The following is a 23,568-nucleotide window of genomic DNA, read 5'->3' on the forward strand; positions in this document are numbered from 1 at the left end:
GGTACTGCATCAACGTTCAATGAGAACTCAGAATCATTGCCATCTACCATCATTAAGGCCTTAAGAAATTTAAGGTTGATTAATTAGGACAGCCTACAAGCTAGTGATGGGAGCTGCAGTTCTTTTTACTGTACTGAATCTCTAGAATCCGTTCATTAAAATGATCCGTTCAAATGATTTGTTTAAATGATTTGTTCAAATGATTTGTTAACTGAATCGTTCAGTGCTCTCCAACTCCCCGAACTGATAAGCAGCCAAACAATCCATCATTCAATTCATGATTCAGCCCTGAGGTTCACGTTCACTTACTGAGGGACGGTGCGTTCACGGACTATAGTACACAATCATTTGCAGGAGATGCAGCGTTGATTTGAGTGGTGTACATGCACTAACATTAAAATCACTTAACATGATGCTACACGGATGTTAGCAACACAGTGCTAATTTTAGCAGTACGATTACTGAACGTGAATCAACTCCTCTGCCCTGAGTGAGTGAGTGAGTGACACAGCGCCACTGTCAGCACAGCACATGAATGAGAATTACATCCTCAGCAACATGAATTATGAGTGAATCAGTTGTTCGCGAACGACCTGCTGAGTCACGTTCACGGTGATTCAGTGACAGCGCGAACGTGATTCACGTCCTCAGCAGGTCTGAGAATCACGTTTGTGAACGTGAGTGACTTTTACTGTGCAGTAAAATCACTCTACATGACGCTACATGGATATTAGCATGGTTACTGAACGTGAATCAACTCCTCTGCCCTGAGTAAGTGAGTGAGTGACACAGCGCCACTGTCAGCACAGTGCTTGAATGAGAATTATGTCCTCAGCGACAGTTCTCTGTGTGCAGTAGGATCGCGAATCATGAACGAATCACAGCATGAACGTGAATCATGTCCTCACAGTTCTCTGAGTGAGTGGCGGCAGTTCCACTCCCAGCCGGCATGATCGCAGCTGAGCTCAACTGAACTGAGAAAGGAACGAATCAGTTCATGAAGTGATTCCGTTCACTTTGTTCACTTAAAAGTTTTGTTCATTCGAACAATATTTCCTGTTGCCACTAGGTGGTGCAACAATTGTAAGCATAATTAGGGATGTTAATGTATTTAGGCAGGGAGAATTATCAAATACAGAAAGTTTGGTGCAGATTTGACAATGTAAAGTGGAGCAACAACTTCCTATTTCAAGGTGAATCATGGATGTTTGATGCCATGCCACACCCACACCCGTTCTTGCATTCTCAACAGTATAGCATTGTAAAGATCTTAAGTGTTTTCTCACGTTTGAGGTCTAGAAGGCTAGGTTAGACAGAAGATCTCATTGTTTAAAAAATGTGTTCCTGCTGGAGGAGGTGTATGAGGAACATAATGGTACCAGAGAACAAATGGACAGCCCATGAACAATCCGACTGTGGGTGGAAGGCAAGATAGTGCCAGAAAATTACATTCACATTTACATCAGAATCAGAAACAATTTATTACCAAGATGGATTTTACACCAATGAGGAAACAGTAAGCAAACAATGACTGTAATATTTACAATATAAACAAACAGAGACATAAAGTGTGGGTGATGATTGAAAATAAATACAGAAGAGCTGTACAGGAATGTGCAAAAAGATTTTTTAAAAAGTAAACAAAAGAAACTGTTCATGTGGCGGGAGGTTTTGGTTCTGATGGACCGCAGCCTCCTGCCAGAGGTGTCAAAAAGTCTGTGACCGGGATAGGAGGGATCGGCCCCAATCCTACCTGCACGCCCTCAGAGCCCTGGAGCTATGCAAGTCCTGAAGGTATGGAAGATTGCAGCCAGCCACCTTATCAACAGAGTGTATGATACGCTGCAGTCTACTCTTCGAGGAGTCGGAGGAGGTGAGGATGGACTCGATGATGGCAGTGTAGAAGTGGACCATCATCGTATTGGTTGGTTCAACTTCTTCAGCTGCCGCAGGAAGAACATCCTCTGTTGTGCTTTTTTAGTGAGGGATCTGATGTTCAGCTCCCATTTTAGGTCCTAGGTAATGGTGGTGCCCAGGAAGCGGCAGGACTCCACAGATTCAACTGTCTTTAGAGTGTTAAGCTCCAGGTTGTTCTGGCTGCACCAGGTCACCAGATGGTCAATCTCCCACCTGTCGGAGGACTCATCCCTGCCAGAGATGACCCCAATGAGCATGGTGCCATCCGCAAACTTCCGGAGCTTGACGGACTGGTACTGGAGGCGCAGGGGAGAAAGAACACAGCCTTGAGGGGATCAGGTGCTGATGAGAGACATGTTTCCCCAGCTTCACATGCTGCTTCCTGTCATACAGGAATTCTGTGATCCACCTGCAGGTGGAGTCAGGCAGATGGAGCTGGGAGAGCTTGTCCTGTAGCTATGCGGAGTCGAGGTTAAGTCTGAACAGATGAGTCTTGAGCCTTTTGCGGAAGATGGAGAGTGATTCTGCTGTCCTAACATTGGTCGGGAGTTCGTTCCATCACTGAGGTGCCAAAACAGAGAAGAGTCGCAACTTCGCTGAGAGGGGTTTGTTTGCGCTCAGCAATGGGGGTACCAGAATGCCAGCTGATGTAGATCAGCAAAGCACTTGTACTGGGGCATGTGGTCTCTCACCCAGATGCACCACTGAGCACCACAGGAAATCATTCCTGTCTGTGGTCATTAAACTCTATAACGCCTCTGTTACGGCCCCCAGCCGATAGTCTTTGCCATTTAGGCCAGAGTGAGTGCTCCTGTTTTCCTCTTGCTTGATCCACAGGTCCCGCCTCCTGGGGCCAGCCATTGGTCCTCCGCAGCTGCAGCCATGAGCCTGCAGTTTGAAATAGCATTGCTCTTCAGTTTTACACAAAGACTAGACTAAAACTAAAATTAAAACAGGCCGCCAAAAACAACACTACAACTGATGCTTGGACAAGTCTGGTCACAGAGGCCTTCTTAGGGGTAACTTGTCATTTCATTGATGACATTTGGGAACTTGTCTCCTTCAATTTAGCAACACTGCCAGCTGACACAGCCACACAGCAGAAAACCTTGCCTCCTGCGTGGAGAAGGTGGCAGAAAAATTCAACATTTCCTTGCATAACGTCCTTGCCATTGAGCATGACAATGCAAGTAACGTAGTTGCAGCTTCTGTTCTCCCCCGCCCCTGATGAAAGGTCTCCTGAAATCCACCCAAAACAGATCCTTTGATTCTGCTGCCGTGTACTTGTTCCAGAACAGTGCAGAAGAGGAAATCTTGTCAAGGTGGCAGCCGGAGGTATCTGCATTTCAAGAGGATGGGAAAAATGTGTCACTCATTGCTGCTGCTCTTGATGCACGTTTTCGCAAACTGAAATTCCTTTCTCCAGAGGATGCTCTGAAACTGCAAGTAAGAGTACAGAGTGATGCACTTGATCTCAAAAGGGAGGGAAGCCTCAGAAAGTCCCCCACCAAAGAAGAGGTCTGTGTTGGACACTTTGTTGGGCACAAATTCTGAGGAGGAAGATGGCAACGAAGACGTGGACCAGGATGAGGATGGGGACAATGAGGGAGTGAGGAAAGAAGTACTTTTGTATTTTGGGGAAAACAATATCCCAAGGGACACTGACCCCCTTAAATGGTGGAAGGATAATGCAATAAGATTCTCCACACTGGCTGCTTTAGCCAAAAGGGCAAGCCTGACTGCTGAGCATGTTGAAATGCTGACATTCCTCCACTCTAATGCATGACTACATCATGTCTTTAATTAAACACTAACACACACACACACACACACACACAGTACACACAGTCTTAAGGGAAAAGCAAAAAGTGGCAGAGTGTATGTTATTTTCATGTGAATGATGAGCACTTTTTTGCAGAAAGCAAAGTAAATGCTATATTTTGTTAGTTCAAAAAAGACACCACTGCTGCTGTTAACATTTTATTTATTTTTTTGTTAAATGCTACCTTTAGCATCAGATAGCACTACTGTACTGAGTACTTGAATTTTGTTTTGGAATTTGGTAATTAAGAGCAATAAAAATGTAATGTAATGAAGAAATTTGTGTTTTTTCATTGAGGTACATAAATTAGCATATGTAAATTGTTATATAAGTCAAATAATGGAGAAATAATCGATAATCGAATCGAAATTGAATCGAATTGAAAAATGAATCGTTAGATTAATCGATGCATCGAAAAAATAATCCCTAGATTAATCGATGACAAAAATAATTGTTTTGCCCAGCCCTAGTCCTACCGCTTTAACACCACAGAGTTCAGATTAACTCTATTATCACCTTCATGTCTTGAACAACAAAGGTTATGGAAATCTTTCAGCTATGTCATACTCTAGTAGGCAAGACTGTGGAAACCATTTTTTCCCTCACCATCAAACATCAAGGCTTTATAACTTCAACATTCGTGAAAGCCAGGTCATGCCCTTTCTTTGGCCAGGTGCTGTATACATGCACATATTTATGTTATATAGTCATCAATTAAATTTGTCACTTGAAATCAGGCAAAAAAACAAAAACAAAATGTAGTCATGTAGATTTTACAGTTACAGTTTTACAGTCCCCACATCTACCTAGCCAATTATAATTCAAGACAAAGAGTACTTGCAGTTCTGATAAATTGATGAAACTCACAGGAGCCACAAGAAGGTGCAGCTCAGGGGGCCATTTAGCCAGTTGGGGGAGCATTCAGCTGGAGGGCTGGACATGCTCCATGTCCAGTACATGCAAAGGATTGCCAAATCATTAAAAAAAAAAAAAAAAAAAAAAAAAACTTCACTGGAGCCAAGGATGGGGTGTTTGATTTTCTCTAATTTCATAAAGGATGAAGCATCCCTTGTCCAATGGGTGTGTGGGGGGGGGGGGGGCTCTCACTAATAATGTGAGAAAAGCCACCACTTCAATGAAGTAGGATGGCAGTGGGTTGGTACTAATTGTGAGTGGAGGACTTGGTAGATGTGATGGTCGAGAGTGAGTCAAGTACAGACTTCTAGAACCGAGAGACAGTAGGACAGGTCCAAAACATGCGTCTGAGGTTACCTGGTCCTAAGTGACACTTAACGCAATTTGGGTCGGTGCCAGGATGAATATGAGCTACTTTGCTCTTAGACCAGTAGACTCTATAAATTACTTTTCACTGCAAAACCCTATGCTGGGTGCAAATAGATGATGTATGGACCCATTTCAGAGCGGACTGCCAGACCTCAGGCTCTATCTCCATATTAAGGTCCTCGGACCAAATAATGCACAATTTATCATACGAGAATTGGTGTGAAAGGAGAATGTAGTATAGCTCTGATATGGTACCTCTGAGGTAGGAATTAATATTTAAAATAGTGTCAATCAGAGTAGAAGGAGGAATAGCAGGGAAGCCAGGGACAGTATTTACAAGTCTCTGACTATATAATTCTATATAATCCTCCCCCACATGGTGCCTCATTTTACCAAGATTTAGATGAACTACTTAAACAACTAAATTGTAGCTGTGAAATTATATTTTTGGGAGACTATAATACAAACTGGTTGGACAAAGGCAACAAGCAAAAATTAAAAACAATCTATTCAAAGCATCATTTTCAGCAAATAATCAAAGGACAAACAAGACTTACTAAAGTCAGGGAAACCCTCATTGACTTGTAGATAAGATTCACTAATAGAACTGAGAGAGTGACAAAGACATACAATTTAATCACAGGCCTGTCTGGCCACAATATGGTTTTAATAGTTAAAAAACTAACCAAACAATGTCCAAAATCCTGGTGCAATGGTAAACCAGAGTACAGAGTATTAATTGGGATGGTGTTATACAATCTTACAATGTAAACACCTCTTGTGATACAATGATGAAAAAATGTATTGATCTGATGCAGAAATACATTCAGAAATTGAAACAGCCATGACGTTCCAGGGCTTTACTGTGGTTAAATAAGGATATACCAAAGATACACCAAATAATGAAGAAAAGTGATCTTACACTTAAACAGTCATTGGTAACAAAAATAATTCAGACACACTTATTTTCTTAAGGCTTAATAAATAAGGTAACAAAGGAGTTGCGTATGTAAAAAACCTGTTACTTTATGCAACTAATTGCTGACTCAAATGGAAAAGCAAGGCACTCTGGAAACATCTATATACTCTGACTAATCAGGCATCAAATATGAAAAGATCTAATGTGGAACTGAATATGGAACAGTTAGTAATGATGTATTGGAAATTGCAAATGAATTGAATACATTTTTCAATAAATCAGTTAAGGAACTGAGTCTGAAGATATACAGAGAGATCTCTTGACTTTTTATAGAAAGAGGTTAATCAAAGTGATATTGGTAAAGTTATGATGCAGTTAAGGCAGTCTAAAGCTAAGGATTATTTTGGGTTAGATACTTTATTTATTTAAAAACACAGTTCTGTTGTTCAAGTGCCAGTGACTCATGTTGTCAACTGCTCTATCAGAAGTAATGAATTTCCTGAGCCCTGGAAAAAGGCAATTATAACTCCCATTCACAAGTCTGGTTCACCTGACCTGGTCTGTAATTATAGGCCAATTTCCATTTTAACTGCACTCTCAAAAGTTCTTGAGAAAAAAAGTACCTACCTTGAAAGTAAACACCTACTGCACCCTAAACAAAAAGGGTTCGGAGCAAGGTACTCAACAGAGTTGGCAAAGAAACTTTAAAACTGTTGTTAGATGAGGGGAATGTAGTGGTGACAGTATTCTTGGATTTGAAAAAAGCCTTTGATACTGCTGACCAACTCAAAACATTTAATGTCTCAGATGAGGCATTCATACATATCTTAAACATAGAGAGCAGTGAACTAGATTAATTCTACCCTGTCAACTGTCTAGACTTGTTCAATGGGAATTCCACAAGGTTCTACATTAGGCCCCTTACTTTTTAGCTTAAATATTAATGATTTAGATAGCTGTAAAAGAGCCAGATGCCAAATGTATGTGGATGACACCGTGGTATTTGCCTTTGCAAAACCTCCTCAGTTGGCAAAACTCTATCAGAAGAGATGCCTGGTGTATCCCAGTGGCTCAGAAACAATCATTTAACTTTAAATTACAAAAAGACAGTGTCAATGTGCTTTTCAATTAAAAGAAAAGCCAACAAAAATTCCAGAGTAAAGATTAATGAGATAGAGATAGATCAAGTAGATGACTTCAGCGTCTGTCCGAGGAGGACAGCAACAGGGCCAGGCTGCCTGGTGGAGGGAGAAAGAAGGCTAGCAAGAAGCTTGAGATAAACATGCAGGGTTGGGTTATCAGCAAACGGGCACACCATGAGAGAGTGTCCCGTAAAATGATCAGGGCGATGGCGAAACAAATGTGCGCCACAGTGAGTGACAGCAGAGATGAGGAGTTTGCCGTGAGTGCTGGTCGGCTGAATAGTTTCCTCCGCCGCAACAAGTTCACTTGCAGAAGACGTACAACTATTGCCCAGAAGGATGCCAGAGGATTAACGGAGAAGCTGGAGAAGTTTGTGACATTTTCATCTCGGATTTTTGAGAGAAAGGAATTAAACGCCTGTCCCAAATTGCCGCCTGGTCCCAAATAAACGCCTGCTTTGTTAAATTATTGAAACAAATAAATGCCCTGGCTATTATTTGGTATTTTATGGTAAATTTAAGAATCCCAGGGAAGACTGGAAGCCCCAGACTTTGAATTATATCACCGTGCTAACCTGAAATATCTCACAAAATTCCTCAACCTATCCCATCTTGACTCCTGGTTAGAAACTGAACAGGCCCTATGCAATGACATACCACTACCAAAAGGTAATTCAAAGAATACACACTATGCATGAGAAATGTTCATAAAACAAACAACAAAAGTTGACACTTGTATGCATGCCATTTGGCACTGCTAATCCAAGTTACAGATCAATTATCTCACACCCTGGACTGCCACATCTGTTAACTACTGATATCTGCTTTTTCTTCCACCCATTTCATTTCCTCTCAACTTGTTATTTCCCTGAACATGGCATGATTTTTGCTCTGTCCAAGCTCTCTTCACTCTCTTAGCCACATCAGAATCAGAAAAAGTAAGACACAAGAAAAAGTAAAACATAAATAAATTAAAGTCATAAACTAAGAGAGTTAGCCATGTGGCTAATGTATTGGTGATACATATCGAACATTAGTTTGCCAGTCACTAACATTACTGAAGTAACATGTGTCGGTGAAGGTGTATTGGAATAATGTTATGTCTCTTCACAGTGTTGTTGGCTCCTCATTTCTTTCCAGGGTATATACAGAGATTCTTAAGATGAATTTAATACCTTTTCATAGCTTTTTTCAATACCTTCACAATATGTTGTAATACCAACACGACTTCAAACTGCAACTGTAGTGGCAACCCTATTGTTTTTCTTATTTATTTTTTTTTCTTTGTGTCCCAAACGATCGAATTTTTCACTGCCTGAACATACCTCAAAACTTACCAAACTTGGAATATAAGTCACACCTGTCACACCAATTTTATAACCCATTGTCATGCTGAATTTCCACCACTAGGTGGCACTACAATCAAGGGAAGTGTGTTTTGGCTTGTAACTCCCATATACTTAGTCGCACATTCAAAAACCTCATAGCCACATGTTCAGTGAATTGTGCTGAATAGGGGAATAGGCCCCCGCCCATTTCGGCCTACGTTTTTTTTTAATTTGCAATTTGGCGAAATGCCGAAAACCTACTTTTACAAACTTTCTTTAAATTGAAGTAATTTATATCTCCACATCGGTTCGTTGGATTAACGCAAAGCTTAGTGCAATTATTGTCAGTGCCCTCCTGAGGACAGCTGATGAAGGATTTACCTAGGTGGTGCTCTGGTGGCCTTCTAATTTAATAAATGGCACTGTGCCCACAACATAACTCTTATGGAAATGAAATTCATAGAGGCACTACAGAATGGCCCCTGTGACTTACATACCAAAAATGACCAGCAGGTGGCGCTATTTTTAATGCAAAAGCGTTTTTAGCCCATATATCCCACATAATATGTCGCACAATGTTAACCTAACATCTACATGTTCCCTCAATTCAGCTGAATTGTGTGGTGTAGGCCCTGCCCACTTCCGCAATAACTTTCCATTTGCAAACTCACGACAAATGAAAAACCTACTTTTTCGAACTCCTCCTAGACAATTTGACCAATTTGCACCAAACTGTGCATGTAGCATCTGTGGACCCTCCTGACAAAAATTATCAAAAGAATTTTGATAGTCCATAAAATGTGCAAAATATAAAACAACAAATTCCTGCACATTGTGTTGAAAACAGACAATCTTGCATATCTTTACAAAATACAGTCTAATTATCATGTAAATGCTCATAATTTTGCTCCCTGGACTGATGAGGCTTAATGCAAAATTTACTGCAAATCCGGCAAACGGTGGCGCTCTGGTCGCAGTCTAATTAGTGTGAATGGAAAATAAATGGGAAAATCTTCAAATCCTCTTCAAAACTCATCGACTTTCAACCTCTTCTTGTGCTTCATACTTTGAGCTACAGACACCATTCCACCTTTTAAAGAGTCAGAAGACCTTGAACTATTGGGCAAGTATTCAGCTTTTTAAAATCTTTTACAGTTTTGAAATCATCACAGTTTTAGTTTTAAGAATTTTTAGACCATCTTCTGATGTTATAATGGGTGTGTATTGCATGAGCTAGAGTGCATTACATCATCGCTAGAGTGGAGAGCAGCTTGAAGAACTGTGTTTTCTCATTTGTTCTTATGGGGACATTTTCTACTTTGCCTCTGTTACTGCTCCAGCATATGTGCAGCCACAGAAACTGTAAGAAAGGTCTACAGGTCAAGGTCCAACAGCACCCTCTACTGGTGCAAAGACAACTAGCAGTGAAGGACAGTCAGGACATGTCCAGTCAGACCAGTCAGCGAGCAGACCGTGTGAAGCTGCATGGACTTTCTGTGTGTTTCCCTAATTATGTGTGCGTTCTTGAGGAAATGTAAGTGGTTTCTGCTTGTAGTTATGGATAATTTGATCACTATTGCAGTTTGTGTTATTTTACATGGAAATATGTTGTGTGAGTTTGAGTTAGCTCAGTAGCCTGTGTCTCAGTAGTAGTTAGCTGCACTTTGCTTGCACTGCAGCTACATTTGGATTGTGAGGACTTAATGATGAATTTTACATTTGTAATGCCAATTTTGCAACTCAGTCTATTTGTTGTGATTGTGACTATGCTTCTTGTTAATAGAGTTTAATGGTCAAATTATTTATTGTGGTTAACAGTCAGTCTGTAAAGCTATCATGCTCTTTAGCATGCATTGCCTCTGCTAATGTTTTGTTGGACATTGTACTGCTTATTCCAGCACTAATAATATACTGCATTCAGCTTTTCAGCCTTTTCAGACATTCTTTAATACCGATAGGAGGAGCAGCTCACCAAATCATAGGAAAAACTTAAACGGAGGGTGCTACATGGACAAGCCCGACAGCAGCATGCCCCAACGCACGTGGACTATGAGGGGCCATTCATCAGAATCAGAATCAGAATCAGAAAAAGCTTTATTGCCAAGTACGATGTTACACATACGAGGAATTTGTTGTGGTGATATTGGTGCATGCATCAAATAACTATTAAGTGAAAATATAACAAATTAACAATATAAACTATTTAAAGAATAGAAAATATAACAAATTAACAATATAAACTATTTTAAAAAGTAGAAAATATAACTATACAATATAAATATATATACACAATCTGTTTTTTGGGTAAAAGGATAAAAGGAGCAGACCGGCTGGCAGTGAACAATTACAAGAATGATGTGCAAATGAAAATGTGCAAATGAACAGGATGTTCAAGGTGAGCGTTAATGTAACGCATAAAGTTATGGTGCTGTCAGTGTGACAGTAGAGTCAGTGGTAGAGGTGGAGTGTGAGGAGTGTCAGGGGGGATTCAGGCCTTGTTGATAAGGCTGACAGCAGATGGGAAGAAACTGTTCTTGTGGCGTGAGGTTTTGGTCCTGATGGACCGCAGCCTCCTGCCAGAGGGGAGTGTCTCAAAGAGTTTGTGACCGGGATGGGAGGGATCAGCAACAATCTTTCCTGCACGCCTCAGGGTCCTGGAGGTGTACAGGTCCTGAAGAGACGGGAGGTTGCAGCCAATCACCTTCTCTGCTGACCGAATGACACGCTGCAGCCTGCCCTTGTCCTTGGCGGTGGCAGCAGCGTACCAGATGGTGATGGAGGAGGTGAGGATGGACTCAATGATGGCTGTGTAGAAGTGCACCATCATTGTCTTTGGCAGACTGAATTTCTGCAGCTGCCACAGGAAGTACATCCTCTGCTGTGCTTTCTTGATGAGGGAGCTAATGTTCAGCTCCCACTTGAGGTCCTGGGAGATGATTGTTCCCAGGAAGCGGAAAGACTCCACAGTGTCAATCAGTGTCAATAGTGGAGTCACAGAGGGTGATGGGGGCAGGTGAGGCTGCGTTCTTCCTGTAGTCCACAACCATCTCCACTGTCTTTAGAGCATTGAGCTCTAGGCTGTTCTGGTTACACCAGGTCACCAGGTGGTCAACCTCCCACCTGTAGGCGGCCTCGTCACCATCAGAGATGAGTCCGATGAGGGTGGTGTCGTCCACAAACTTCAGGAGCTTGACGGACTGGTGACTGGAGGTGCAGCTGTTGGTGTACAGGGAGAAGAGCAGAGGAGAAAGAACACAGCCCTGGGGGGATGCGGTACTGATAGTCTGCGCATCGGAGATGTGTTTTCCCAGCTTTACACACTGTTTCCTGTCAGACAGGAAGTCAGTAATCCACCTGCAGGTGGAGTCAGGCACGTTCAGCTGGGAGAGCTTCTCCTGTAGCAGAGCTGGGATGATGGTGTTGGAGCTGAAATCCACAAACAGGATCCTGGCGTAGGTTCCTGTAGAGTCCAGGTGCTGGAGGATATAGTGGAGGGCCAGGTTGACAGCATCGTCTACAGACCTGTTGGCTCTGTAGGCAAACTGCAGGGGGTCCAGGAGAGGGTCGGTGATGTCCTTGAGGTGAGAGAGCACAAGGCGCTCAAAGGACTTCATGACCACAGAGGTCAGGGCGACGGGTCTGAAGTCGTTAAGTCCGGTGGTCCTTGGCTTCTTGGGGACAGGGATGATGGTTGAGGTCTTGAAGCAGGCTGGCACGTGACAGGTCTCCAGTGAGGTGTTAAAAATGTCTGAACACTGGGGACAGCTGGTCAGCACAGTGCTTCAGGGAGGATGGGGAGACCGAATCCAGTCCAGCAGCTTTCCGGGGGTTCTGTCTCTTGAAGAGTTTGTTGATGTCCCTCTCATGGATGGAAAGAGTCATCACTGAGGAGGGTGGGGAGGGGGAGCCCTTTAAGGTGGGCATTGGTGGAGGTGACTGGAGTTGGAGCTGGAGCTGTTGGGAGGTGTCGTGGGGGATGGTGTCAGGACTGTCCCTTTGTCTTTCAAAGCGGCAGTAGAACTCGTTCAGGTCGTTGGCTAGGCGTCGGTCGTTAATGGAGTGGGGGGCTTTAGGCTTGTAGTTGGTGATCTGCCTGAGCCCTTTCCAGACAGACGCAGAGTCGTTAGCTGAGAACTGGTGTTGGAGCTTCTCAGAGTACTGTCGTTTAGCCTCTTTCACCGCCTTGCTAAACTTGTACTTCGCCTCTTTGAATCTGTCTTTGTCCCTACTCCTGAAGGCCTCTTCCTTTGCAAGCCTTAGCTGTCTGAGTTTGGCTGTGAACCAGGGTTTGTCATTGTTGTAACTCACCCTGGTCCGTGTTGGAACACAGCAGTCTTCACAGAAGCTGATGTATGAAGTCACAGCCTCTGTGTACTCATCCAGACTGTTGGTAGCAGTCCTGAACACATCCCAGTCAGTAGAGTCCAAACACGCCTGGAGATCCTCCACAGCTTCACTGGTCCACGTCTTTGAAGTCCTCACTACAGGTTTGCAGAGCTTTAGTTTCTGCCTGTAGGCAGGAATCAGGTGTACAGTATCACACAGTATCTGGTCGGCGAGCATGCGCTGTGCGTCCTGCACGTTGGCCTGCGGCGGGATGTAAACACCGACCAGAATGAATGAAGCGAACTCACGGGGTGAATAAAACGGCTTGCAGTTAATGATAAAAGATTCCAGGTCAGGAGAACAGTGCTGCTGGATCACTGTTATGTTGTTGCACCAGCCACCGTTGATGTAAAAACAGATTCCTCCGCCTTTAGTTTTGCCAGAAAGTGCCGTGTCTCTGTCCGCGCGGTAGAGATTGAAGCCTGCCAGCTGCAGCGCAGAGTCCGGAATTAGTCCGCACAGCCACGTCTCCGTGAAGCACAAAACCGCAGATGAATGAAAGTCCCTGTTTTTGCCCAACAGCAGTTGCAGTTCCTCCGTTTTGTTGGGCAGTGATCGCACGTTAGAGAGAAATATTCCCGGTAACGCTGTGCGTAGTCCGCGCTGGCGAAGACGCACGAGTGCACCGGCCCGTTTCCCTCTCCTCCGGCGTTTCGCTGCGTGAGCAAAGGTGAGCGCACCTTTGACCAAAATGTCCAAAATTTCCAGAGTTGGGAGGAGAAAACTGGGAAAAAGATCCTCTGGAGTTGTTGCCCTGATGTTCATGAGCTCTTCTCTGGTGAAAGAGCTCCGTGTACTGTCGCTGCTTGCAGCTTTAATTAGGGCCCAAGCAGGGAACCTGCGAGGTCTCTATTGTTTTTCTGAGGATTATTTTTTTCTTTGTCCCAAATGATTCAGAATCAGAATCAGAAAAGCTTTATTGCCAAGTACGATTTTACACATACGAGGAATTTGTTGTGGTGATGTTGGTGCATGCATCAAATAACTATTAAGTGAAAATATAACAAATTAACAATATAAACTATTTAAAGAATAGAAAATATAACAAATTAACAATATAAACTATTTTAAAAAGTAGAAAATATAGCTATACAATATAAATATATATACGCAATCTGTTTTTTGGGTAAAAGGATAAAAGGAGCAGACCAGCTGGCAGTGAACAATTACAGAAATGATGTGCAAATGAAAATGTGCAAATGAATAGGTAGTTCAAGCTGAGCATTAATGTAACGCATAGAGTTATGGTGCTGTCAGTGTGACAGTAGAGTCAGTGGTAGAGGTGGAGTGTGAGGAGTGTCAGGGGGGATTCAGGCCTTGTTGATAAGGCTGACAGCAGACGGGAAGAAACTGTTCTTGTGGCGTGAGGTTTTGGTCCTGATGGACCGCAGCCTCCTGCCAGAGGGGAGTGTCTCAAAGAGTTTGTGACCGGGATGGGAGGGATCAGCAACAATCTTTCCTGCACGCCTCAGGGTCCTGGAGGTGTACAGGTCCTGAAGAGACGTGAGGTTGCAGCCAATCACCTTCTCTGCTGACCGAATGACACGCTGCAGCCTGCCCTTGTCCTTGGCGGTGGCAGCAGCATACCAGATGGTGATGGAGGAGGTGAGGATGGACTCAATGATGGCTGTGTAGAAGTGCACCATCATTGTCTTTGGCAGACTGAATTTCTGCAGCTGCCGCAGGAAGTACATCCTCTGCTGTGCTTTCTAAAACAATGCGCACCAACACACCGAGGCAGCCGTCCGCGGCGCCATCTTGATGTTAACATTGCATTTTTCACTGCCTGAACATACCCCAAAACTCACCAAACCTGGAATATAAGTCACACCTGGCAAAAATTTGTATTATCTATTGTCGTTCTGAATTTCCACCACTAGGTGGCGCTGTTATTAAGGAAAGTGTGTTTTGGCTCATAACTCCCACATACTTTGACCTTATATCCACGTGTTCAGTGATTTGTGCTGAATCTCGTCCCATTTCTGCCCATTTCCGCCAACCGTTTTTTTCCCAACTATTCGCGAAATGTCGAGTTTGATTCCATTGACAAAAAGTTATCAAAAGAATTTTGATAGACCAAATGATGACCAAAATATAAAACAACAAATTCCTGCATATTGCGTTGAAAACAGCATATTGCATATCTTTACAAAGTACTGTCTGATTATCACGTAAATGTTCAGAACTGTGCACTATGGCCTGATGAGGCTTTGTGTAAAATGTGGTGCAAATTGGCCAATAGGTGGCACTCTGGTCACAGTTTAATTAGTGTGAATGAAAAGCAAATGGGAAAATCTTCAAATTCTCTTCAAAACTCATCGACTTTCAACCTCTTCTTGTGCTTCATACTTTGAGCAACATACACCATTCCACCTTTTAAAGAGTCAGAAGAACTTTGAATTATTTGAACTATTGCACATGTATTCAGCTTTTTAAAATCTTTTATGGTTTCCAAATCATCACAGTTTTAGTTTTAAGGATTTTTAGGCCATCTTCTGATTTTATAATAGATGTGTATTGCATGAGCTAGAGTGTGTGACATCATAGCTAGAGTGGAGAGCAGCTAGAAAAACTGGAGGAAACTGGAGTTTCTGGAGGAGAGCAGACAGTACTTGTTTTGTCTCTCACTCTGGTGCCCTCATTTTTCACTGTACAGAAATAAAAAATACATCACTGAGTTCAGCAATGTCATACATTACAATGTTACTCAATATATAAATATTTTGGCTATAACCACATTTTTTTCAAAAATGGCAGGAGTTTGGGAGGCGTTTTCTCATTCATTCTTATGGGGACATTTTCATCTTTGGCTCTTTTACTGCTCCTGCATATGTGCAGCCAAAGAAACTGTACACCTTTTTAAGCTCTTTTAGCCCTTTTACTTTTCAGCTTTTGTGCCTTTTCAGCTTTTTCAAACATTCATCTTTCTGCCTTTTCAGCGTCTTCTTACATCCAGCTTTATGTCTAGCTGGAGAAACTGTTCAGCTTTCAAACTGTTCACTCTTTTAAGCTGTTTCAGCCCTCTTACTTTCCAGCTTCACTGCCTGAACATGCATACAATAGTTCATCGCAGTGGGAGAAAGCCACCAAATTATAAATGGAAAGTGTTGCAGGAACAAGTCCCTACATCATCATGCGACAACAGCAGCACTCCCCAACCGCAATATACCCCGACATACGTGGACTGCAAGGGCCTGTTCATCGCTGTTTGCAGCTTTAATTTTGATTGTTTTGTTTTTTTGTTTTGATTTTTTATGCATTCATTTCATATAAGCTGTTGGAATATTCAGGGTCTCCACTCCTCAACCTTTGAGCTGAAGAGTGGAAACCCTGAATTCATGAAATCTATCAAAAATGTCGATATAATTTTATTGACAGAAACATGGTGTCAAAATGATCTGCTCACTCACTGTCCTCCAGGATACAATTAAGTCATGGTGCCCTCTGTAAAATTAAAAAAACATACGCAAGGGCAGAACAGTGGGGGGCTCTTGTTGTGGTATAAAGGAGATCTTTGCCATCAGATCTCATCAGTAAAACAGAGTAAATCACACGTTTGGTTGAGATTAGATCAAACCCTGGCATAACTGATGAGGATCTATATCTCTGTGCAATTTATATACCCCCAGTAGATTCTCCTTCTTTTGAAGAAGACATTTTTGACTCTTCCAGGCCCAGGGATACATGCTTCTAACTGGAGATCTGAATGGACGAGCAAGAATTGAACCTGATGTCATGGACACACAGGGCAACAACCATGTGTCTGGTCAGGCTCCCCTGTTTACCACACAGGGCAACAACCATGTGTCTGGTCAGGTTCCCCTGTTTACCACACCATCCATCACCTGTCAGAACAACACTGACTCTGAGGTAAATCAAAGTGGCAGGGAGATGGTGCATCTCTGTTGGGCCTTAGGCCTGTAAATAGTTGATGGTAGGTTCAGACGGGACTCTTTAGGGAGATTCACCTACTCCTCGGCTCTTGGGTCTAGTGTAGTAGACTGTGCAATCAATGACATGGACCCCTCCACTATCAGTGCATTCACTGTCAGACAGCAGTCCCCTCTTTCAGACCACAACCAAATAAATATGTTCTTTAAACTCTCAGATCAAATGAGTGACAAAAGAAAGGGAACCCAGTAAGCTGTTTAAATTAAATCCTACTTACAGGTGGACAGACAGTGGAGACAAATTCATCATAGCCTTGAACTCAGCTGATCTGATGAATGACATAATATATGACCAAAACCAATATATCTCTACCAGAGAAGGCCACTGATGATATCAATATGATATTTCATAAGGCAGCTATAACAGCTGAGCTCATAAAACAAAAACGGAAGCCTGTTAAAAGGCAAAACGCTGAGAAATGGTTTGATCAAGAATACAAGACCATAAGAAAAGACCTGAGAAAAATAACAATTGAAAAACACCTTTTGAAAATCTATACAAAGACATACCAATAACTCAAATCAATTCAGATCAAGGTATTGTTGAAGAAAAACTCAGAAACAAAGACAACCAATTCGAAAAGTGACCACACAGACTAAATCACCGCCGACCATGTGTATATACCCTTCACACTTTAATAAACAAACATGTACACCACACAAAAAAACGGTAAGATATTCACTTGTTTCATTGATTTCAAGAAGGCTTTCAACTCTATTTGGCATGAAGGGCTCCATTACAGGCTTCTACACTGTAGTATGGGGGCAAAATGTACAATCTAATTAAATCAGTGTATTTGGAAAATATGTGTGCTGTTAAAATTGGAGACAAACAAACTGAATTCTTCACCCAGAGGAGAGGTGTACACCAGGGCTACAATTTAAGTCCAACTCTATTTAATGTGTATGTAAATGAACTTCCTGCTGAGATGGATCAACATGATGCTCCTGGCCTCTCCCTCCTAGATAGAGAGGTGAAGTCTCCGTTTTATGCTGATGACCTTGTCCTACTGTCTCCTACTGAACAAGGACTACAGCAACAGCTGGACATAGTAGATAAGTACTGTCAGAACTGGGACCTGGCAGTAAATATGAAGAAAACTGATGTCATGATCTTTCAAAAATGCCCCAGATGTCAGGAGAACAAACACCAATTTATCATAAATAATCTTATCATTGAACATAGCATGAGTTATACCCACCTTGGTATAACCATCACAGCATCAGGGAGTTTCAACATGGCAGTGAATGCACTAAAAGAAAAAGCTTGAAGAGCCTTATATGCAATTAAGAGAAAATGTTCTAATTTCCAAATTCCAGTCAAAAAATTTAGATATTTGATAGTGTCATCCAGCCCATTGTGCCGTATGGTTGTGAAGCATGGGGTCCACTCAGTCATCAGAGCTATACCCGCTGGGACAAATATCCAACAGAATCTTTACATGCAGAATTCTGAAGATACATCTTACATGTACACAGAAACACAACAACAAATGTATGTAGAGCAGATTTAGGCAGATACCCACTAATAATTAGCATTCAAAAGAGAACGCTCAACTTTTTTAACCACCTGAAATCCAGCCCCCGAGACACCCTCCACTCCAAAGCCCTCCAAACTCAAGAGCTGAGCCCAGATAAGAGTCCCCCTAACTGCCCCCTCTCAGACACAGTCTGACCAGCCTCACCAGCCAACAACACTGCTCTCCAAACACCAATCAGAATAAAGCTAATTATACCACAATATAAAGAAACCTGGAATCTGGACCTTTGGAAAGTAGAAACTGAGAGCCAAAGTAGATTACAATTTTATTTTACAATTACAATTCTACCGATCCGAGTCCTTTAATAATTAATATCTGCCTATTCAAAATCCTGATCCGATACTCTGCCTTAACTAATATTTTCCTGGATAATACAGCTGCATTAAGAAGAAAAGTACCTGCATTACTTGATAGTTTTTTATTACTATTATTTTATTGAAACAAACTATATACTTTCATATGGCTCTTCGTTATTCTGCATATGCTATTCCAGCATTGGCCAACCACCTTCCTTGTGTTAGCAGGTGAGTCTGTGGTGCTGCACTGTGAAGGCAGACCCTCGTGTACAGCCAGCTGAAGTGTATGTGAGACGCAGCCCACGCTTGGTACCTCCATATCATCCACTGTTTTTTTCACATTCCAAAAAATCCGAAAAATTACATTTCCCCATGACTTTGTCACTTTTGGCAGCAAGCCAGCCATGTGCTATCCAGTTGGAGCATAGACTGAGGCGCAAATAGTTTTACCACGTTGCACACTGTCTGATGTCACATCATCGATACGTCTCAGGTCCTATTCGCATACACAAGTCCCTTCCCTACTTTGGGGAATGCCCACCAGGCAAAGATTAGACCGGTGGCTGTGATTTTCCAAGTAGTCAACCTTATGCACCAGCTCCTGAATAGTAGCTTTCATGGCTGTGTTCTTGGCCAGCAGCTTCACAATGTCATCTTGGTTAGTGCTAATTCTGTCCTCACCCTCCGTTACATGTACCGTAATCATTTTCAGCTGAGCCTGTAGCCCCTCGATCGCATTTAAGTGTCCATCAAACCTCAATATGAAGTCTTCTTTTATCGCTAGCATCGCAAAAAGGATTTGGTCAGGATCAGATGCCATATCAGCCATATTGCCAGCAATGTTGCTCGCCTGTTTTATGAGGTCTAGCATGGAGTCTAATTTCACAAGTTTTTGCATCTGCTTTGGTGGTTTTGGTGGCATTGGAGCAGTTGTTCTGTTAGTGAACCATAAAGTGGGGTAAATGCATGAGTTAAATAAGATTGCATAGCTGCCACTGTGAAACAAATTCGCTGGAGGAGCCTTGACACACCACTGCTCAGCACCGCACCATAAACAGAAGTCAGAAAAGGAGTTCTGATTTGTTGTTTGACTGGAAAACACACCCTGTATCCTCCAAACGCGAAATGCCCAGAATGTACTACGAATCACCAGCAGGATGGCTGCTACCACGAAAGAAGTTCACAAGTGTAAGTATTTTCTACATTAATAAAGTTTTAAAATTTACAGAAACCATTGTATTGTCTAATTTAACATTGTGTCAATGTGTAATGGTTATTGTCTTCATTAAATGCACATGAAAAAAATGAAAAATTGCTAGTAGTTGAGGCTAAAGGTTAATGTTACCAGTCTGAATGCTACTAGTGGTGCTCTGTGGGCAGCCCTGATAATCTACAGTGATAACTTTATCAATAAAAACTTCGCCAACCTCTTCTACACTTCTACATACCATAAAATGATCCACCAGCATTCCCAGGTGTTGAAGACGTCTTTGTTTTCTTTCATTGCTCCTTTTAGCTGCAGACAGTCGTAAAAAAAGGATGCCAATAGCCCATGCAAGAGATCACCACAGCTGTAGACGGCATGATTTCCTGAGATTTCCGAAAAAAAACTTGTCACATCTGCCTATGTAGGAGCCAGCGGCGACTACTGTTGACGTACGTGATTGTCGAAGGGGTGTCCCAATTTCAGCCCTACCCCTTGGCACTCCATTTCATGGGGCAAGGGACAAGGGGTAGGGGTAAAAAAGAGAAATGGGATTGGGCCCCCCGCGACCCTGCAGAGGATTAAGCGGCGTACATATAATGTACAGATAATGGATGGATGGATGGATGGGATTGGGCCTTAAAAGTTTGTTTGTGTCTTTCTAAATGGAGACAATCTGACATCTATTTTGTCAATGTACCAATTCAAAAACTCCCCATAATCATTAAACATAACCTGAGTTCACATTTTGCCACTGATGCTACATAAACTGATAAGAATCAAATATGGAGTGCACAGGTGGTTGAGTGGTTAAGAGCGCATGCCATATACACAACCGACCCTGGTTGGAATCCCGGCCGGAGGTCCTTTGCTGCATGTCACATCCCCCTCTCTCTCCCATGTTTCCTATCTGTCTACTATTTAATAAAGGTGTCTATGCCAGGAAAAGGAAACAAACATGGGTTTCCTTGTTTCCAAACGTCTCAGTCTCTACATGTAGACACTGAAATCTGAGTTTTTAAATATTACCTTGAAAGTTAGGCCTTATTCTTGGATCGTAACTGACCATCAGTCGGTTCAAGATGTTGGAGGTAGAGTTAGCTGGAACCTGGGCCAAATCTTCTGGGGACAACTGGCTGTTAAATAGGATAGCAATAGAAATAAAAATGATTAATGTGCCAATCTAAAGCAAAAACATTGTTTTCTTCAAAAAATGCTGGATACATAAATGATTACAACAAACAAGGTGAACTAAAGGTATAACATAGTCAAATACATTTAACAAAATGTATCTTATAACAAAGCATCATTTTTTTCCTAATCTTAAAAGCACTGCAGTGGCAGATTTCAAACAAACAGGAGACCAGAATCAAAACATTATCTAAATACCACAGTAGCCTCCAAAAGGGCACTTCAACATATCATCTAGATTATGATTAAATTAAATACAATACAATACAATACAATACAATTAAATATTAGATTAAATACAACTGCAAACTACACAATTTGTATAGTATGTTGGATGATTCATGCTCTTGATAAACAATGCTTTCAATAAAATGGCACATTATGGGTGTTATCAGTAATTCTGTATATAGCCTTATTTCAGCCTTAAAAGGATATTCCGGCATAAATCTAATCCATGTTCTAACACATCGTGACACCGAGTAGAACCCCCCTTGAGAGATAAAGTTTGCGGACCGCTAGCTTACATAGCATCCTCAGAAATGACAACAATACATTGCAGTAAATGGGTCCAAGGATAAACCACCATAAAAAAGCCACAAATAATGCTCTGAACAGCACCAAATATATCTTTGCCAGATTTGTCGAAAAATATAAACGAAACTCACCACCTGAGAAGCCTCCTTGTTGTGGGGAAGCCCTGTGAGTCGATTACCGAGTGCAGTATAGTCCTGCAGTAATGATCTTCATTGAGCTGCAGAACTCTACTGCACTCGGTAAACGACTCACTGGGCTTCCTTTGAACGACCGCCCAGGTATATTAACATACCATTTTAGCATTTTTTGGTTTTATCCTATAGCGATGCCACCCAAATCAATTGACTAGTAAAAAATCTTCCTTTACTCTTCTCCTCACCTCTCCTGTCAACTGCACATGCTCATCAGACAGACAGAAAGATGGTCTCTGGTATTACATTCATCCTGTAATGCACTTATTGTCATGCAAGAGAACCAAGAAACCAAGTTCCCTCAGCACTTGGCCTAGCCTGGTCAGAAGAGACAAATATATATTGTGACCATGGCGGATTCAGTCATTTTAATTAATTAATTAATTCATTTATCTTTCTTGTTTCTCTTTTTGTCAGATTATTTGTAATAATTCAATTCATCTCAGTTATTCAGTCTTATTTTGTTTTATTCAAAATGCACTTTTTTTGTTTGCTATATGTTGAAAACAATAAAGAAATAATGATTAAAAAGAAACTGCAATACACATTTTTCACCAAACTATACCATCTCAGTCTTGTAATCTGTCAAAATTACAGACAGCCCTCAGACTTTTCCATCATTGTTCAAAAAGAGAATGAAGTGACCCCTGCTCAGTATTAGTTATATTGTCATCATTGTGCATACTATATGTAATGTGCTCGCAAAATAATAATAATGTGGCTTGGCGGTCCAACAAAAAGGTGAAAATTGTGAATTTAATGTAGACAGTAATGGCAACATATTGAGAAAGAGTGCATTTGAAAAATATAGTATGTTTACTTACGATGGACAGACAACTTGCTTGCCTTTCTTTCCCTTCTTTGTGGATTTTCCTTCTTTGGCCATGGTCAGTTGACAACAAGACAGCAGCAACAGCACACAGATCATTGGCCTAAATCCTGCAGCCATGGTGCCTAAAAAACAGAGTTAATACTGGCCTTAGCAAGCACAATGTGTAATATGCAAAATTCAGCAATAACCTTAACAATAACAACGTTGCCACCATGGTGACCTTTTAGTTAGATTTGGAGACTTTTGTGCAGCAGCATCTGGATTTTTTTTTTTTGGCCAGGGAAATGCTAGCAGTTAAGGTTTTTGTAAAACACAAATACTATTGTGTGAATGTATCATGAGCTATGCAGCATATTGACTTTTATATGAACTAGTGCAGTGCCCATAGGCAGTATGTATTCCTATAGAAAAGCGGGAGGTTAGGTAGCTTTTTCATGGATGGCCAAATGGCGCTGTGTTTGAAAGTGGGACGTCAGGGATATTTAGGTTTGTTGTGAAATCCGATATTACAGGGTTTAATTGGCCGTTTTTGATTATTATTGATTTTGCCATTGTACAGTTTTTTTTATTTTTTATTTTGACATACTGTATTAACACAATTGACCTAAAATCACAAAAAACACCATAAAATTTGAGTAGAAAAAGTTTTTCTTTTTTTTTTTTTAACTGTGAAAACCACAAATATGTTTAACAAACCATTTTTTTTATTACTTATAATGCAAATATAAATTGTTGTTTGCTAAATACGTGCATACATTTTAAACAATTACAAAGTTATATGTAACTATTTACATTTAAATGCAGGCAATGTTTGCGAAAAAGCGTGGTGGACATTATTTACCCTAAGTCCAGTTTTGGACCTACCGGTGTGTCTGTCTACTCGGGAGGTGGGCCTTGGGGTTGGGCTAGCAGCTAGCTACACATGAACGTCCACAGATTCCGATTCCACTTTGTCTTCTGCGCGTCTCCGGATCTCCTCAGACCGGAACAGACTCGGCCCGGACTCGTTTAGTCTCATTAATCCACAACAG

General features: G+C 41.7%; 1 protein-coding gene across 8 annotated transcripts in view; it reads right to left on the reverse strand.

Moving 5' to 3' along the window:
- The window catches only part of LOC119022301 (glycine receptor subunit beta-like), a 167,000-nt gene that overhangs the window by 98,576 nt on the left and 44,856 nt on the right, over positions 1-23,568 (reverse strand). For 7 of the 8 annotated variants that reach the window (XR_005075889.1, XR_005075888.1, XM_037103023.1 and 4 more), the window contains 2 exons: positions 22,530-22,659; positions 20,819-20,925 (listed from right to left, as the gene is read on the reverse strand). Coding sequence is in view for 6 of the 8 variants with exons in the window: in XM_037103023.1 (XP_036958918.1) it covers positions 20,819-20,925; positions 22,530-22,654 (232 nt within the window). In the remaining 2 variants the exon portion in view is untranslated. Of the gene's footprint in view, positions 1-20,818; positions 20,926-22,529; positions 22,660-23,401; positions 23,525-23,568 lie in introns of those variants that run through there. The other variant, XM_037103040.1, reaches the window with a different exon arrangement.

The sequence above is a fragment of the Acanthopagrus latus genome, chromosome 1 (genome assembly GCF_904848185.1).
Source record: "Acanthopagrus latus isolate v.2019 chromosome 1, fAcaLat1.1, whole genome shotgun sequence".
Classification (NCBI taxonomy): domain Eukaryota; kingdom Metazoa; phylum Chordata; class Actinopteri; order Spariformes; family Sparidae; genus Acanthopagrus; species Acanthopagrus latus.